Source organism: Podarcis filfolensis (genome assembly GCF_964270895.1).
Source record: "Podarcis filfolensis genome assembly, chromosome: 14".
Classification (NCBI taxonomy): Eukaryota; Metazoa; Chordata; class Lepidosauria; order Squamata; family Lacertidae; genus Podarcis; species Podarcis filfolensis.
In genome coordinates, this window is record NC_139616.1 from 39,789,624 (window position 1) to 39,809,410 (window position 19,787).

A 19,787-nucleotide genomic window follows, 5' to 3' on the forward strand; every position below is an offset into this window, starting at 1 on the left:
GGCAGTTGTGCATGCGCAGAAGCGCTAAATCGTGCTTTGCGCATGCTCAGAAGCGCCAATTTGCAACCCGCGCGTGCGCAGACAAGGGTTGCGAACGCTGTGGGTTGCGAACGTGCATCCCACACAGATCATGTTCGTAACCCGAGCATCCACTGTAAATGTTCCAGGTATGGGTAAGCAGAAAAGGCAAAGCAGGGCAGAGTCCAGCTTCCAGCAATGCAAAGCAGAAGCAAACAAACAGATACTTGCTTCTGGTGATGCAAAAAAAGGTAAGACAAAGGAAAACAAAGACACATCCCTACCATACATGTAATGCATTGAAAGTACCCGGCTTCCCCTTCCAGAATCCTGGGAGTTGAAGTTTGCTCCACAGTTACAATTCCCAGGACTCTTAGCAAACAACAGTTCTCATGATTCTTTGGGAGGAAGACAGGTGCTTTAAATTTATAGTGTGTATATAGCCCAAGAGAGCATGGAAGTTCAGGTTGCAGATAGCACCTTGGACAGCTCCATGAGGAATTCAAGCTGGAGACTCAGAGCAGCAAGGCTCAAATGTTGCATCAGCAACAAGCAGCTTCATAAGTAGAGCTGTACCTCAGGCTGGAAGGCTGGCACCGCCTCTGATGAGAGAAGTCTCTTCACTTAACAGGGTCTCCCCAAAGATGGAGAGTCAGACCCTGGGATCACAACAGACAACCTCGGAAAACAAAGCATTGCAGAGATGAAGGCCAGACTGCCTTCTTCAGCAAGTATAAAATTACAGAGGGACATAGAGGCAGGGAGCCATGGTGATGAGTTCTCAGGCCCCTATAGCCTCTTGAAACAATAGCTAAGACAGCTGTCACAAAAGGTATCTGGGCCAGGATCCCTGGACTCGGGCAGAAGCTTTTCCCAGCTCTGCTGCCTCAGATATAGTAGCCAGGTGAGCCAAGAACTTAATATGGAGCCTTCTACATGCCGAGCATATGTTCTGCACCTGAACTGTAGGTCTTCTGCAAGTTGGCTGTAGCCCAGACGCCCCGGGATGAGGAAGTCAAGGTGATCAGCCTTAGACTTGATGAAATGTGCAAATGAATGAATAAAGTCAAGGTCTCTGGGATGCAATCAAATGCAAAGGGACAAACTTGAAGTCCAGATGATGAAAGACAGTTATCAGAGATGTATTTTGAATAACCTGCCTTTGTTCATTGCTGCAGGGTAATTAGTATTTGAGAGACAAATTTAGTCTGCATCCCCAGTATGTTACAATTTAGTGATATTACATACTGTGTTTGCATTGTGATGTTGTGAAGTACATAAGGATTTTTTTGGGGGGGGGGTTGTTGGTATACATTCTATTGGCTTCCAGGCATAGACCTTTTCTTTTTTTGCAAAGTTTTCAAATTCTTATAGACCTACATGATAGAAATATATTGTATTCATTTCTAGTGATGGCCAAACTTGGCCCTCCAGCTGTTCTGGGACTACAATTCCCATCATCTCTGACCACTGGTCCTGTTAGCTAGGGATGATGGGAGTTGTAGTCCCAAAACAGCTAGCGGGCCAAGTTTGGCCATCATGGATTTAGACCTTGACTTCATTTACTTGCTTGTATCCATTGATTGGTCAGAGATTACGCCCTCCAGGATTGATGAAGTGAACTCCACAACTGGGGGCCCTTTGTCCTCCAGTTGTTGCCAAACAACAATTCACTTCACCCCTGACCATTACCCATGCTGGCTGGACAGGCACCAGATCCCCCATCACTGTCAGGGGTAACCACTCTCTTGCCACCCAGCCATATGCTTGAGCCCCTAGTTGGCAACTGGCATCCTTCAGCAGCTACCACTGCCCACCAGCCATTAGAGCATATCTGCACCAGCATAACATTGCTGTTTGAGATCAGTTGGCTTCTTCAGGCTGTTAGTTAGGCTGTAAAGATCAGGTTGGCTAAAAGACATCCCATGCACACATGGGAAATAAAAGTCAAACTGGGTCTGAAATTTTAGAACAAAACAAGTGCCCTGCAGAGGGAGACGCTAAGGCCTACTGATAAGACTTCCATGAAAATGGTCCTCTCTCCTCTCAAAGCCATATGTGCCAGAGGTCATCCTTGCAACCTGTGGCAGTGAATGCCACATATAAATTAACTGTTCTGCAAAGAAGGGCTTTTTGTTTGTCCTGAATATCCTGCCAATTAATTTAATTGGATGACCCTGGGGTCTAGTATTCTGAGGGGAGGGCGACCTCTCTCTAGCCACTTCTTAAACACCATGAATTATCTTGAAAACCGTGGCATGTACACCCTCTCCACTTCTTGTGAAAACACCAAATGCTGATACGTTTGGAATAAATCTGATCAAAATGCAAATAACCATTTTATCTTGTAGCAAAATTCAGTAGATACCCATTACCAGAGATTTTCAACCAACACAGACTCACTTCAATTAAAAAAGAAAATAAAGTGTAAGAGGGGAAAGTCAGTACGTATAAAAGCAATACAAAATGTAGTGTTCTGTTACTCTATTTTTTCAGCAAATAGCGCTCAAAAGGATTTGACCCACATCACGATTATGATTTTTTGCAATCCTCCTTGATCCACTCAGTGTCAACAAAAGGCAGGGAAGGTAGGAGAGAACTGCAAATTCCAGTTATTATTTTACAACTGTGGCAAGCTTAATCATAGATGAGCCTCTTGAACTATTTCTCATCCTTGAGAAGGTATGAAATTAAGCTGCCAAATGGGACTCAAAAATGTGGTTGGAGCCTATTATTATTATTGATAATAATTTTCAGCCTAATGCTTTGCAGCAAGAAATTATGTAACCTTCTAAAGATTTTTTTTTTCGGGGGTGAACCCTGTGCCTGTTTACCTCACAGTGAGTACAAGACAGAATTGAATAGTGTAAATCAAAACCAAAGTGGACAGAAAAACATATCGGTTATGCATGTCACAAAAGTTTGGTTTATTCTATTCTTCTATTTTGACTACTTTGTCCGCAACAGAAAGACTATAAAAAAATAAAAAGTTATACTGCAATCCTATGCATATTGATTCAAAAGAAAGCACCCCCAAATTCAATGAGATTTTCTCCCATTGTAAGTGGGCATAAGATTGTAATGTTATCATTTTTATTTTTTTAAAAACAGCTCCTGCTAAAAGTGGGAATACAACCCTAAATGCTGCTTCATTCTCAATATTGGTTTGGGGCTTGGATTATTGGAAGATCTTCATTTTAGCTGCCAGCCGACCAGGAATCAAATATCATTTTCGCCGGGACTGTGTCTTCAATCGCCATTCCTAAAATAAACAACAATTGACATCACAGTCAACAAGGATGAGGGGAACCCCACAGTATTTTCTGGAAGAAAAGAATGATCAGATCATATACAAGTATTTTAAAATCTGTCACTTCTACTACATTCCACAATACCCCAAAGAGTCTGCATATTAAGCAAATTTGCACATAAATTGGTCCATCTGATACAGGTGTGGGGAACCATTAATCCTCCAGATGTTGAACTCCCACCATCCTGACCATTGACCATGCTTGCTGGGGCTGATGGGAGTTGTAATTTAGCAACAGCTGTAAGACCCAAGACTCTAATACTATCCACACCATCCTTCCCTAGTATGCTGCCCTCGAGATGTTGGACGCCAACTTCCACCAGTGCCACCATGTATTTGAAGCACATAACTTCCCCCAAAGAATCCTGGGAACTGTAGTTTGTTAAGAGGGCTAGGAACTGTAGCTCCCAGGGTTCTTTGGAGGAAGCCATGTGCTTTAAGTCAGGGTTTCCCAAACTCGGGTCTCCAGCTGTTTTTGGGGAGGGAGGGGACCGACCACTGGTCCTGCTAGCTAGGGATTATGGGAGTTGTAGTCCAACAACAGCTGGAGAACCAGATTTGGGAAACCCTGCTTTAAGTGTACAGTGTGTAAAAAGAGATGGTTGGACAGTGTTCTCGAAGCCACAAACATGAGTCTGACCAAACTGTGGGAGGCAGTGGAAGACAGGAGTGCCTGGCGTGCTCTGGTCCATGGGGTCATGAAGAGTCGGACACAACTAAACAACTAAAAAACAACAAGTGTAAAAAGGTAAAGGGACCCCTGACCATTAGGTCCAGTCGTGACCAACTCTGGGGTTGCGGCGCTCATCTCGCTTTATTGGCCGAGGGAGCCGGGAAACAGCTTCCGGGTCATGTGGCCAGCATGACCAAGCCGCTTCTGGAGAACCTGAGCAGCACACGGAAACACCATTTACCTTCCCGCCAGAGCGGTACCTATTTATCTACTTGCACTTTGATGTGCTTTCGAACTGCTAGGTGGGCAGGAGCAGGGACGGGCAATAGGACCTCACCCCGTCGTGGGGATTCGAACCGCCGACCTTCTGATCGGCAAGTCCTAGGCTCTGTGGTTTAACCCACAGCACCACCCGCGTCCCTGTACAGTGTGTAAGCAGCCTCAATTACTCCAGAGTGGCAAAAAAGATGACAAGACCCCAAAGACCCTCACCTAATTAACTGGCCTGCTGACCAACAATTGCAACCAACCCATGTCCCATTTTCAGGAAGTTGCCCTCCATGGAGCAAGAACAAAGGCAGCATGGCCCTGCTCACTGATCAAAGGGTTGCCAGCTCCACACCCTACAGGCACGAAGTCCATCTAGACTGCCAGCTGTTCTCAGGGAAGAAAGGCACACGCACAACTATTATTTAACACCGAGGCTGTTCCAGAAGTACTTTCATTCATTTAAGAACTCACTTCAAAGGGAACTACTTCCTCTTTGGGTCACAGCTCTAAAGCTGGTCCTGCAGAGTTCCAAAAGGCAATAGAAAGGGGATAGCTCAGTAGGTAGAGCACGAGTCTCTTAATCTCAGGCTAGGGGGTTCGAGCCCCACATTGGACGAAATGTTCCTGCACTGCAGAGGGTTGGAATAGATCAGGGTTTCCCTAACTTGGGTCTCCAGACTCTTGTTAAGTTCTTAAGTCTTGGGGGGTGGGGTGGGAATAGAGCTCAAGTAGCGTACAAAGACGAACAATACATTCATTCATCTTCGCTTCCCTGTTGATTCTAATGGCTTCTGTCTTGTGTCTTCGAGGAGGGAAAGAGGCATGTCTGCCTTTGTTAAATGGGGGGAATCCGTTGTCAGTTTGAAGATAATCGCCAGCATTCTCACGCAAGGAGGGGGGGATAAATAATAAAGCGTTGTCTTGCACTCTTATTCATGCACAGCAAGGGGCCATTCTTACCCAGGGACTTGAACACAGTGGTTTTCTCACGCAAAGCTGGTTTTGTTCCCAGCACCACCTCACCCAGCTCTGCAAAAATCTCTGCCTGCAAAACAAACACACAGCTTTTGTCAACCTCTGGTGCCACCTTTTTCTGAGGTTCAGACTGAGTGCGGCATGGCTTTCAGAGCCAAAACAGCACCACAAGTGGAAGGTATCGAAAGACTTCGGGGAAGCTGAGATTTTGCAGGAAATCCTGTGGGGTGGAGTGGGGGAAGAGTTTTGGGGTCTCCCCACGCTGAGCTCTGGCCCTGCCTTTAAACACAGTTACAAGTTCTTAAGATTTCAGTCCCCACAGAAAACCAGGCCTGGCACCAGCACTTGGCACCCTCAGGCAGCTAGCAGAGACTGAGGGTCCAGATATCTACCCTGAATGGCTCAGTCTGTGTAAACCACCATTTTAACTTCCCCACAATCCCCCTGGTGTAGAGTCACTCCTGGGGATTGTGGGAAATTAAAATGGCAGCTCCAATGGAAGTAACAATGCTACACAGGGGGATTGTGGGAAATTTAATTTGATGGAACGGTGAGGTAAACCTGTGGCCAGCGCCCCACAAAATATAGGAGTCCTTCAGAGGGTCCTTTGCCAAAATTTCCCCTCAAACTTGGGGTCATCCCCACAGAAATCTCCAAAAGTACTTGGGGCTACCTTGGGCAAAGGTGCCAGGAACTTCACTCAAGGTAAAAGAAGGAGACACACAACTCTCCACCCTCCCGCCCCTGCTTGCTTACCCCCGATAAAATGACGTCTCCCGATTCACGGATAGCAGCCTCTCTCGAATCGACGTACAACACAGAGTTCCTCATCGCATCGTCGTCCAGCTCCCGCCAGTCAGGCCTGCTTGCTCCAACGGCTAAAAGTCAGAATCAAACAAATTGGAGATTTATCTCCCAAGATGAAAAGGGTTAAGACAACCACCCCAACCTTATGGGTACAATTTGTTCACAATTGACAATTGCCTTTAAATGACTCTTGCAGAGCAGGAGCGATATTAATGCTTAACACGCAAAGGGTGCTGAATGACTCCAGGCTGAACCATGGGCTTCGTTCATGCTCTGGTATCATTTACAGTAGCCACATCTACACCATATACGGAAAGCAGTATCATACCACTTTAAACAGAGATGGCTTCCCCCAAAGAACCCTGGGTGCTGTAGTTTATTAAGGGTCATTAGGAGATCCCTGTTCTCCTCACAGACCTACGATTCTCTCTTTTTTTCATTTCACATTTATTTTCTTTTGCAACACAAACACACATAACATTAAAAAAGAAAACTTAAAAAGAAAATACAAAACCAATACGAAAAAAATAATGAATATGTAACCATATTTCAGTTCTTCTTTTCTTCTAGTTGACTTCCTTCGTCCTCAACCGGGGGCTGCTTTCATATTTAGTAAACTGTTTCCTTCTCACTTCATCCCCCCACCCCTTTTCTTTCCATTTTAAGCTTTTATACCATAATTTGTTTTGCAAAACTTAATCAAAACAAGTCCAGATATTAATTTGAAAGCACCGCTTTTTAAGATAATCTCTGTATTTTTCCCATTCTTTTTGAAATTTTTGTTTAGACTGACCCCTAATTGCATCTGCCATTCTAGCCATCTCAGTGTAATCAAATAATTTTTCTTGCCATTCTTTTTTTGTTGGTGCTGTCTCATTTTTCCAATTTTTTACAATTAGGGTTCTCGCTGCCACTGTTGCATATAGGAATTATTTTCCTGTTTTCCCTAACGATATCTGAATCTAGTATACCCAATAAAAAAGCTTCTTCCTTTTTTCTTTTTCTTTTTACAAAAGTTTATTTAAATATTTTATTTAACTCTTCATATACCATATGCCAGAAACCCTTGATTTTGTCACAGGTTCACCTACAATTCTCAATGAAACCTATGAACCTAGACTGGCCCCACCTCCGAGACCACTTCCCACATAAAATCCTGCCTGCGAAAATGGAAGCAGTTTGCTCAGACTGGCTCCATTCATCCTAAACTGGGATAGCTCAGTTGGTAAAGCCTGAGACTCTTAATCTCAGAGTCATGGTCAAAAGTTTCCTGCATTGCAGAGGGTTGGAGTCGATGAGCCTTATGGTCTCTTCCGACCGAGAGACAACAGGACTGCTTAAGGTGCCCCAACTACAAAATTGTAGAAATCAAGAGATATATAGCTGCACCAGCAGCATATCTCTTTTTTCTTGTATTCAAAAATGCAAGAAGGCCTTTTACACTTGCCAGAAGCTCGGCTCTGCCCTCGCCAGTCTTGGAAGGATCCTTTTAAAAAGTCCCATATGACCAGAGAATTTGCGCCTGTCCATTGGGGGGATATAGGAATCCCCGAACACATATTTTTTAGATGTCCCTTTTACGATGAGGCACGTAGAGAAACCATTGACCCCCTGCTGGTGAGGCTTACTGACCTCCCAGTAAAGCAAACATTGGATCTTCTCCCGTTAGGCAAAGACCACAAGATAACCCGGCCTGTGGCCAGATTCTGCGCACAGATCTGTAGGCTCAGACCACCCCCCGATTCAATCTAGTTTGTTAAGAAAATTCCCAAACCCGGACCCACGGATGTTTTTGGGTCATTTCTCTAAGGTAGTCTATTTTAAAGTTTTTATGTGTTTATATGCCTATCATACTTTTAAACTTAAAATCTATTGTTGTTTATTGTTTTGAATGTTTGTTTTGCTAATGGGATTGTAGTTCCATTTGTGTTTCTCAAGCTGGTCTCTGGGGGTAATAAATTTCATGTTCACCTGGTCTCTTCCAACTCTATAATTCTATGGTTTTATGCTCCCCAGCTCCAGCCACTTCAAGTTCACCCAAGAGCGGAAGTGGCAAGCATACCAAAATGGAGGCAGGGGCTACTTGGTAGCACAAGATCTCCCAGCCCCAAGTCTTCTCCTCACAACGAGGAAGCCAGACTTCTCATGTGCAATCCCAGACCCACAGATTTTGAGCCATATGCCGTGTGGAGGGGGACACTTCTGCAGTAAGAATACCCCTAGCATTTAGATCCCACGCATTCAGCTAGTGAGGCTTCCAGGGCGCCTTATGAAGACATAGCTCTAAAGGGAAAGGGGGAAAGGGGGCGGGGGGGGGGAGGAAAAAGCAAATTCACACATTCTTCTGCTTAACAGATCTTCAACTTACAGCTGATGCCACTGGTGGTTCTGGCTGTCTTGCCCTCAATAAAGAGCACGTAACTGTTTTACATACATTTTACATATGTTTGCGAACTGCTTTAGGGTGTCCTGTTGCAAATGAGTTGCAAGTGAAATTGACCAAAATTAATTCCAATAAAAAGAGCTCCCATCAGCTTGCAGCAAAAATAAAAAATAAAAAAATAAATAAGGAGCAGTCCTTCCCCAGAAGCACTCTTTCCCCTCAGATAAGATCCTGCCATACAGTTCTTCCTTCAGACAACTGGCATGATGTTAGTCAGAATCCTCACAAGAGGCGATAGAATCCTGCACCACTGGATCACGGCAGGCTTAGCTATTTGGCAAAGTTTTTTGTTTTGTGGCACACTTTCAACCCATCATCTGGTTGAAAGCCCTTACACATGTGACAATATTTGATTGCATCACTTGAAATTTTAGGAGAGATTTTGCTGTAGGGCTGTTGTTGTTGTTTTGTTTTCATCCAAAACCTATAATTAAGGAGAATGAGCCACCATCAGCCTCCTTTTAAGCAGATATAAAGAAAGCAACAGAAAGCAGCTATACAAAACAGAGAAAGACTCACATATTTTTCTGAAAACCTGCTCAAGCATTAGGAATGAGTTCCTAATGTGTGGTGACGCAAGGATAGGCAGTGCTTTGTTTATGTGTTGCGGTGGTGAACGAGGACACCAATTATCCCCTGACCCTTTGTGGTGTGCCTCTACACAATATGAAGAATCCATCACACAAAGCATTGATTATGGAGGGGTGGGTGGAAATCGGTCAGACAGTGATGAAATCTCGAATTGCACCTCCCATTCGCTTCCATGAATCCCTTTCTATGTCCTTTGCAGACAATGCAGGACAGAAGTGGAGTGGGCTATATGATGCAACTAGATTCTAATCAGAGAAGAAATTAATACACACAATTAACTGAAGTTCATTAATCTCAATGGGTCTAATGTAAAGAAGGGAGACATCTGCAGGAACCTTTTAACCCTGGGAGGTCATTTCAGGAAGTAAAATGAGAATAAACCAGAGTTCAAAGAAATTTTCCAAGAAAGAACCGGCCGGTTCTTCATCTGCTGTGAAGGTATTCATCAGAGAATAGAGCCAAACCCTGAAAAGAGATGTGATTGGTCCCCACTCAGAGAACTCACAATGGAAGGAGGAGCCAACTCCTAGAAGCCGAGGCCCCCCCCCGCAATAATATATTTGAGGGGGCTGCCCCTCAAAGTTAATGGGCATTGCTGTTCAAATGGGATGTGCACGCTGTGTCTTGTGATTGACAGGGCAGGGTGGGGTGGTTTTTACCTAGGGCTCCCCAATATTATATTCAAATTGATGTGCCTATCATTAAATTCTGTACTGAGTAATTAGTGAATGTGGAATACAGGTGAGCCTCAGGAATGTTTTTATGTTTTCTACATTGTGTATCCTACCGATTTTAACAGACTGCAGTACAATGTTAGTGTGCCTCGCATCGATATTGTAAACAGATTAGCACCCCCTCTTTAAAACCAGTTAATCTGGATCAGCTAATCCTTTGCCAGATGCTTTAGCTAAAGCTCATTAAAGCAAAGTGCTTTTCTTTTTCCCTTTTCCAACTAAGCCTATTTCTGGGAGCAGTGCTAACACTTTTGTTGAATATTGACGGCCAATCTTGCACCACACCTAGATCCTTCTGCTCAAGGTTAGGACAACAGTCTCATTACTCCACTTATGCTACTGCTTCCGACTGTTTCTTGGGAAGAAAGGCTGGTTGTCACCGCTGACCAGCTGATAAGAGCATATGTAGCTAAGAGTCTGGTGGATCAGGTTGATGGCCCATCTAGTCCAGCCTCCTGGTCTCACGGTGGCCAATCAGATGCCTGAGGGAAAGTCCCCAAGCAGGACCTGAAGACACAGCTCTCTCCCCTTCCTGTGGTTGCCAGCAAATGGTATGCAAAAGCATTGCTACCTCTGACCATGGAGGCAGAGTATAGCCATCATGGCCAACGGGCATCAATTTTCCCCTCCTCCATCATGGTGATATCAGGAGATGGACAAGTGAGTGGCTTTCCCAGCTGAGATGTTGACCAGGGAGGGGGAATCAAGGATCCTGACCCCTTGCTTTAAATCCTTCAGTAAAGGAGAGTCCATCACTTCCAAAGGAGCCTGCTTCTGTGTTGAACAGCTCAAATTATTTGGAAGCTCTTCCTAACGTTTAGCCCCAAAACCCTCCCTTATCACTTTAAGGAGCTGTTTGGGAACACCAGAAAACAGGTCCAATCCCCCGTAGTATTTGGACCACATCACGCTCCCTGGTTCCAACAAAGTCAACCACCCCTTTAAGTATCCAGAGAGGGAGAAATCCATACACAAAGCATACATTACCGTTGATATGGGCCCCGGGCTTCACCCATTCTCCGTGCAAAATTGGCTTTGTTGCCATCGTGACTGTTACGATCACATCCGCCCCGGTGACAGCCTCCTGAGCAGAAGAGCAGACTTGGACCGGCCCATGAACCGAGCGCGCAAACTTCTCTGCTTTCTCCTTGGTCCGATTCCAGATCTTCACCTACAAGGGAAATGGAGCGGCTGGTCTTTGACCCTCTCGGGGACTATATAAAATCTTGGCCTCAAGGAAGTCCTACAACGTGGACAGGGGACCTGTGGACACTTTTCCAGGAGAGTGCAAACACAAGAAAATGCATAAAATTTATTTGCCAGTCCCTAATGCATTCCTCAGCCATGCTTGGCCCCATGCAATGGCAGTGAGGTCCAGGACCAGGCAAAAGAAGCAGCAACATGCAATCAGAAGATGGACAGTGGCTTCAGGTGTTATAACAGGGTATTTTATATCCCTAGGATCATAGAATCATAGATCTGGAAGGAAACTGGAAGGTACCCCAAGGGTCATCTAGTCCAATCCCTTGCAGTGGAGGAATTATGCAGATGGCCATCCAACCCCTGTTTGAATGAAGGAGAGTCCACCACCTGCCCAGGTACAGTCTTACCTCGGTTGACAAATGCCTTGGGAGTCAAACGTTTTGGCTCCCAAACGTCACAAACCTGGAAGTGAGTGTTCTGGTTTGCAAACATTCTTTCGGAACCCGAACATCCGCTGTGGCTTCCACAGCTTCTGATTGGCTGCAGGAACTTCCTGCAGCCAATCAGAAGCTGCACCTTGGTTTCCAAACGTTTTGGAAGTTGAATGGACTTCCGGAACGGATTCTGTTCAGCTTCCAAGGTACGACTGTAGTCCTTTCCACTATCAAACAGCTCTTACTGTCAGTGAGTTTTTCCTAATATTTAGTTAGACTCTCCTTTCTTGTCACTTGAATCCATTGGTTCAGATCCTAACCTCTGGAGCAGCAGAAAACAAGCTTACTCCATCTTCCATGTGCCAGCCCTTGAGATGTTTGAAGATGGCTCTCATATGTCCACTCAGACTTCAAATCAGCCAATCCTAGGCTTCTTAGAGGTCTATTTTTTTGCTCCAAGAGGTGAAAAGAAAGGTGGGTGGTCTCTTGCCTCCACAGCTGAATTTTATTATTGCCTCTGTAGTTGAATGGTATTCTTGTAATTGCTGTAATCTCAAGTGGGCCTGGCCAGTCAAGGAGATAAGCAGGAGTCAACAGTCTGTGCACGGACTCTAAGGAAGCCAGGCCAGAATATCTACAAAGTAATCCCAACCTTTCCTTACTCTCTCCTCCCTTGTAGCACCAGGCCAGGCCTTGCCACCCCCACCAGGCGCTAATCTGGCACAGGATCCCTATTCCCATCAAAAACAACAGAGAGTTCATTTCTGGAACGGAAAACAAATCCCCAGGCTACATCTTCAGCAGCTTTGAAAATCATGGAAGTCAATTTGCTGGCAACGGTTTCTTTTTTGATCCCTGTAATGCTGATGCTGACTTTGTTCTCTATCTGATTTTCTCCGCAGGATGAGGAGAAATGAAAGAAGAAAATAGTAATTAACTCTGTAAGCTACACTGTTGAAAGAGAAACTTATACAATATTGTAGTATACCTAAGAACCCTTGATAATTGGTTTGATTTTATCAATGCTGCAGCCTCTGCTAAAATGTCTTATTCTTTCTTTGCAAAACTGGGAGCGGGAGGAACAAATCCCTGAGAGGCTGAGATGCCCTCAGAGATATCTTCTTCCTTAACTCTATGCCATGATTTACACTTGGCTCCAGCTGGTGAATTTCAGGGTCCTAAGAAACAAAGTGGGACGTGGGTAGCGCTGTGGGTTAAACCACAGAGCCTAGGACTTGCCGATCAGAAGGTCGGCAGTTTGAATCCCCACCACAGGGTGAGCGCCCGTTGCTCAGTCCCTGCTCCTGCCAACCTAGCAGTTCGAAAGCACATCAAAGTGCAAGTAGATAAATAGGTACCGCTCCAGCGGGAAGGTAAACGGCGTTTCCGTGCGCTGCTCTGGTTCACCAGAAGCGGCTTAGTCATACTGGCCACATGACCCGGAAGCTGTATGCTGACTCCCTCGGCCAATAAATCAAGATTAGCGCCGCAACCCCAGAGTCGGTCACGACTGGACCTAATGGTCAGGGGTCCCTTTACCTTTAAGAAACAAAGCAGATCCCACAATCTTGAAGTATGCCCACCCCTGATTAAGAGATTAAGGGGGGGGGACCAAAAGGTGCCTGACAAACCAACAGGTACTCTGTATGTGCTAGAAATGCCTAAGGCAGAGGCTATTGTTGAGTGGTAAATTTGTTAAAAAATAAATAAAAATCAGTTGGTTTAATTGAACTTCCTACCTCCTTAAACGAGAACATCTCTGTGAAAATCTCATAGTGGCTGTAGGCTTGAACACCAGCTCCTAGGATACACAGCACTTCAGAATCCACCGGCATTAAGTGCTGAAAATATATCCAACAGGGGAAGGTAAAAAACTTGTTCATATGGCACCTTTCATATTAACAACTTTTGCCAACCCTAAAGTCCATGGCCTTCTATCAGGTAGGGAACACCCAGTCTGTTGGTCAATCCTGGCCTGCTGGGTGGGGGGTGTTTCTAATTTGGCCCACCATGCCATTTTCCAGGGCCGTCTTTACCCGGGGGTGCAAGGGGTGCGAGACACCCGGGTGCTGAATTCTGGGGGGCGCCAGGTGCCCACTGCTGAACCCACCTAAGCTCTTAACTATCTACCTGTTATGAAATAATAAATAATTTTGATCAAGCTGGAAAAACAAAATACATATATACCTAGGTATTACCGAAATGCATACCAACTATTTCACTAAAGGACTTTCGACTTTGTGCGCTCATTTATCAAAGATGCGCTGTGGCAGCGGCGGCGCTTGTCATTCACAACGGCAGCGCTTGTCAGACTCAACAATGGCTCTTGACATTAACTCTTGAAATCAACTCTTACATAAAAATATTATGTTAGGTGCCTAAACAATACTTGTTTAGTGTGGTGTATTGTGTATAAATGTACTGTATAAGTGTATTGTAAATAAATGAGCAAATAAAAAAGTTTGTTTCTTTCTCCTCCCTTCTTTCGTAAACAAGAAATAAGGAGTAAGCGTGGTGTCTGACATAAGCATAATAAAAGTTAATTTGGGGGCTAAACTAAATTTGGGGGCGCTGTGTGGATTTTTGCTAAAGACAGTGCTGCCGTATTTCCCAAACCACAGCCCCTTTCTTCGTCCCACTTCATAAAAAGCACCCACCTTGGTGGCTATCGCAGAAACAGCCGCTGTCCGTTTGGCTGTTATGACGCTACCATCCATGACCTTTCCAAAGGAGAACATCAAACAGAACGAAAAGAAAAACAGCAAGATGCAAGATTAAATACAAAATGCTTTTCCTCAGGTGGACAAGGCCCATCCATGCAACACCTTCAAGTTGTATCATGCCACTTTAAACAGTCATGGCTTCCTCCCAAAGGATCCTGGGAAGTGTGGCTTGTTAAGATGAGAGGTATTAGGAGATCCCTGTTCCCTGCAGAGAGCTACAATTCCCAGATTGGATTGACAGCCAATCCCTCCTCCAAGGGATTGCCCCTCACACATTGATAGAGGTGAGGGCCATGCTCTTCTCCGCCATACATGTGACAGGCAGTGGTGACTACGGCCCTTTGGGACTGATTGGGAGGGAGGCAAGGAGTCCAACAGTAGGTGGCGCCAGAGATAATGACAGACAGAGCCTGTCTATCCCCTAGTTTTGTCCCCATCTCCTACCTGATGGGTTCTGCAAGCACAACTCTGAGATTAGGGAGGAGGAGGAGGAGAAAACTGACAGCTGGGGCCGCCTCCTGGACTGAATGCAAGGGAAAAGGCAGCCAGGAAGTCAGGTGGCTGAGAGCAGCCTGAGGTTGGTGGGGCTAAAGCGGTTCAAATTGTGCTCACCGTTGCCTTGGGAGACTTACAGCTTTGAGAGTGCCGTTGCTTGGCTCAAACAGGAGCACTGTTGCTTGATGGGAAGGAACTGCAGGATCCGTCACGTGCTCATAAAAGGTCACCAGCTTGATTGTCAAAGCGTCATCTTTCTCACTGTAAGCAGGCATGGTCCCTAAAAAGCTTACAAGCAGAAGACAGAGGTGGCGCGATGATCATTCAAGTGTGGTCTCTTCCCTCAGCAACTAGAAGAGTTTGGATTTGATATCCCGCCTTTCACTCCCCTTCAGGAGTCTCAAAGTGGCTAACATTCTCCTTTCCCTTCCTCCCCCACAACAAACACTCTGTGAGGTGAGCGGGGCTGAGAGACTTCAGAGAAGTGTGACTGGCCCAAGGTCACCCAGCAGCTGCATGTGGAGGAGCGGAGACGCGAACCCGGTTCCCCAGATTACGAGACTACCGCTCTTAACCACTACACCACACTGGCTCCCAACTAAGCTAGCAAGTTAATCTAAAACTTTAAAGAAAGTGTAATGAATAACTTAAGCCACCAGGGTTGGAAGAAAGTTCGAGGGCTCTTTCATAAGTGCTGGCCAGTGTGGCCATCTGCTTTTAGTGGTGCCCCTCCGGGAGGAGTCCTAGGAAGCTTTCATGGTGCCAGCAGCTCCAGGAGGTAACAGTTTTCCCCTGCCAATGCCTTCATTGACACATACTGCGAAGCCAATGACTGGCACAGGGAGGACCAGAGATTTCCTACCCCTGTTTTATAGGCAGCCCAAGGCAGGTGTCAGCGAAAGACCTTGGAAATTATTTCTATGTTCATTTCCTTATTGAATTTTTACCCTGCCTTGTCGCGAATTCTCTGCGGCGCTTTAGCAGAAATGCTCAGAGCTCCAGGTTCTTCAGTGTGGTGCAGTATATTTATTGTGAGCTATATATATATACAATAATCTACAGGCTGTAATACACGAGCAGTTCATACAGTCAAACAGAGTACCTGGCTGCACCTTAAGGCAAATAGGAAGACCTTTCTATCTCTCTCTCTCTCTGACCACACACTTCTACACCACCCACTTACTGCTGGACAGGTTTCCCTTTTAAACCGATGACAACCAATCAACAGCCAATCTTTCTGACTCAGAACATCCATAGAAAGTATTGTAGGCTGACATCATCAGCTAGCAAACTCAAGCCTGCAGACTTACTATCTCACACAGCATTCTGTGAATTCCTCCCAAAGAAACCCAGGGTAGCAAACCTCAAGCAAATTGCCACAGATGCAAGCGTTCAGGAACTTGTTTTCTCTTTCCCCCCACAAAAGAAGTCTTCTAAAATCGCAGGCTAAGCTTTTGCAACAATTTGTTTAAGGTTCAGCAAAGCAGGTTGGCAGGTCTGCTGTGGGTGTGTGAATTTAGAGAGCAGCATTTTCTGGGAGACAGTCCACACACACACACACACACACACACACACACACACACACACAATGTTGCCACAATCAATCTGTTCTCATGTTCTAGCAGACCACAAGGCTCCTGACTGTCATTCTCAACAGCTCACAATTTGGGTAGCTCATTTTTACGTGCAAAGTGCTTGGGTGACTGAATTCTACTTGGAAAGAACAACAGTTTGGAACTGTACAGAGTCAATCAAAGCAGAAACATGTGTGCCATCAGCACAGTGAGCATTCATGACAGCAGCACCTGGGCACAACAAGGATTTGGGGGACACCCTAAAGACTCAGAGTGCAACCATAACACCCTGATTAATGTCTGCACAGGCAGTCAAGAAGCTGGCGCGGAGAGTTCCAAAAATGGGCATTATGGGGTGTGCGGCAGAGCTGGGTCAGCCACAGATCTGCAGGATCCTAAGCCAATCAGTTTCCCAGAGAAGGGCTCAATTACACCACCTTGAAAGGTTGCAAAAAAAACGTTCCTACATCTTCCAACTTGGCCAGCAGGCTGCGGATGCTTCCAAGGCTGGCTTCATTAATTACAAACCTTGAAGCTTTGGGTCCCCTCCATAAGGGTGCCAAAGTTTTGCAGCCGCTTTGTAGCGCAAACCCTGCGTTTTGTAGCGTGCCACGCCCCCAACTGAGTAATTAATACATCAAGCTGTGGTTCGAAGTTAACACCCAGAAATCCAACCTTGTCCAATTCCAGTGGCGTAGCGTGGGTTGTCAGCACCCGGGGCAAGGCAAGTAATTTGTGCCCCCTAACCCGTGGATCTGCGCCCCCTAACCCGTGGATTTGTGCACCCTAACCCTAACCCCCAGATGTTGCGCCCGGTGCGGCCGGCCCCCCCTGCACCCCCCACGCTACGCCACTGTCCAATTCACTCCAAACTGGTGCCAAAGTTTTATAGCTGTGTTGTAGGATTTTGTCGTTTCAGGGCTTGCAGTTAATGAAGCTTCCCAGAATTCCCCTTCCAAGAATTCTCTGCCCATCTACAATCCTATGCCCACTTTCCTAGGAGAAAGCCCCACTGAACTCAACAGGGCTTACTTCAGAGAGCACACAGAGGCATAGAATTGTAGAGTTGGAACATACCCAATGGGTCATCTAGTCCCCAAAGCTGGAATCGCATGTGCAGGCATGCACTCAAATGTGCGTTCATGGACTCTAGGGTCCAAAAGGGAACAAAATGGGGAAAGTACAGCCTTTGATGACTGTAGGTAAAAAAATTCTAAAAAGCAAAAGTGACCCTTTGCAATGGGTGCAAGACAGACAGCACAATTCTATGCATGTTCATTCACAAAACTGGATGCATGCGTTAGTCGTGCTTAGAGCGGACCCCATGAAATCACTTGTACTTCAAGTTAGTAACCGCTGAGAGCACAACTCAGCACTGCTCACTCCCTTTCTTCCCTGTGCAGTGAAAACAGCAATTGCTTTTATTATGAACACGTTATGAAATTCAGCAAAATAAAACCCAACAATTATATGACTATACCTGAAACTGGTTTGTACATGCCCATGTGGATTCCTTATTTTGTTGTATTTACTTTACTGAACATTAACATGTGCCAATTTTAAATATATATGGTTTAAAACTTGTAAATTGTGTGTGTAAGAATAGTTATTTCTTCTTTGTTGTTTGTCTTTTTTAATTGCTAAGTTGCCCCATCGATGTCAACACATCTACTCAAAGCATGACTAACACCACAATTTTTAACCATGTCTACTCAAGGTCCATGGGGTCACAAAGAGTCAGACACAACTAAACAACAACAACTCAAAAGGAAGCTTTATTGAATGCATAGGGAGCTCATTCCCAGGTAAAGTGGGTTTAGCATAGCAGAGTACGTCTCGATCTAACCTATAACCAGATCCCATGGATTTACTCCCAGGGAAGCCCACGGAGTGCTGCGGGCACAAAAAGATCCCAGTTTCTCCAGGTTAATTTCGTCCGCTTAACGAACATCCGTAGCAAACGTCAACCAGCTTTAGTCGTGCTGGGAGCTGACCCGCGGCTGAAATTCTTGGAACGAATTCCACCGGGTCTCCTCTTATGTAAGACTTAGTTGGATTGCATTCAGCTAACTTGTACTCAGAGCGGACCAGTTAATAAGCGTGAATAAGTGGGGTCCATTAGATCCAATGGGTCTACTCTGAGTAGCAGTAACTTGAATCCAGGAGTGCCAGCTCCCGCGACCGGGGATACCCTGGGTCGTGGGTGCCAGGCACGCTGTACCGAAATATGTGGGTGCCCGGCCCCTTATGGGGAATTTTGTGGATGCTGGGGCACCCAGAGCCCCAAGGAGTTAGCACCTATGTTTGAAACCCATCCATTATCTTTATTGCAGAAGTCGTGGCGGGCGGGGGGACATCCCTACAAACCGACCCCCCCCAAAAAAAACCTCCCACATCACCTGGGGATATACCTAGCAGGAAATCCCCATCCCGATCCCGGATCCTCACCCGCTGTACTTCTGGATCGGCACCACGGTGCGCACCGGCTGCACGACGCCTCCCTCGGCGCCGCTGGAGAAGTTGGCCAGGGCCGTGGCCAGGGCGGGGACGAGCCGGCTGGCGGCGGGGAAATGCTTCTCAACTTCTCCGGCCGCCAGGAAAACGGGAGGTGGCACGGCGTGGCTCATGGTGGGGACTGCGGAGAGCAGAGGCGACGGCGCCCGGTGCCCCTCGACTGAGAGCCGCCCGCTGCCAGGCGCCCCCACCCGCCCCGTCTCGCCGCCCGAGAGGCGGCGGCGCCCAGCACCCCCTGGCGGACGAGACGCCTGCTGCTCCCGACGGAGCTGGTCCGGGACCTCTGAGCAGGGAACCCCCACGAAGGTCCTGGGAGGGTTGCCAGCTTCGATTTGGCAAAATACAGGACCGGTTGGGGGAAGCGGTTTTCTCCCCGCACCCGCTGCAGAAGTGACTTCAAAGCAAATAAACTGCAATCTGTTGCAACCTAACGGGGTGGCCCTCTGGAATTTGTCTCTCTCTCACACACAAATACCTGAATTTGTAAATCTGTCTGCACTTGGCTACCCAGAGCCCTGGGCGTAGCCAAGGGGGGCAGGGAGGGGCAGCCGCAACCCATCAAATCAATAAAATTCAATAAAAATACATAGCAAACTGAGGTGTCCCCCCCCCCAACAAAAGTTCCTGGCTAGACCCATGCCCAGAGCTTATGCATGACTTCCATTGTTGGAAGTCGCCCAGAGTGGCTGGGGAAGCCCAGCCAGATGGGCGGGGGTACAAATAAATAAATTATTATTATTATTATTATTATTATTATTATTATTATTATTCACACACCCTTTCAAACACATGCGTTTGGAGAGGATCCCTAACTTGGCACAGAGACAGAGAGACAGACAAGCAAGCAAACAGACAGAGAAGATTTGAAATAAAGGACAATACTGTATCATTACAGGACATAGCATTTTACACTGCAATACAGGACAATCCTTTATTATACAAGACAGGTGGCAACCCTGCTAGGGATGGATCTACTATGAAACAAATGAAGCTTAAGCTTCAGTGCCCCTAATCCTGGGGGGC

At 46.2% G+C, this 19,787-nt stretch overlaps 1 protein-coding gene across 1 annotated transcript; it reads right to left on the reverse strand.

The window, feature by feature from the left end:
* Nucleotides 1–2,921: 2,921 nt before the first annotated feature.
* Nucleotides 2,922–18,986, reverse strand: CRYM (crystallin mu). The gene is made up of 8 exons (XM_083585361.1): nucleotides 18,699–18,986; nucleotides 14,814–14,964; nucleotides 14,116–14,178; nucleotides 13,198–13,299; nucleotides 10,809–10,992; nucleotides 6,003–6,124; nucleotides 5,232–5,316; nucleotides 2,922–3,280 (listed from the first exon to the last, which is right to left on the reverse strand). The coding sequence occupies exons 1-8, from the start codon at nucleotides 18,875–18,877 to the stop codon at nucleotides 3,216–3,218; spliced, it is 951 nt and encodes a 316-aa protein (XP_083441487.1). The 5' UTR covers nucleotides 18,878–18,986; the 3' UTR covers nucleotides 2,922–3,215.
* Between the last annotated feature and the right edge of the window lie 801 nt (nucleotides 18,987–19,787).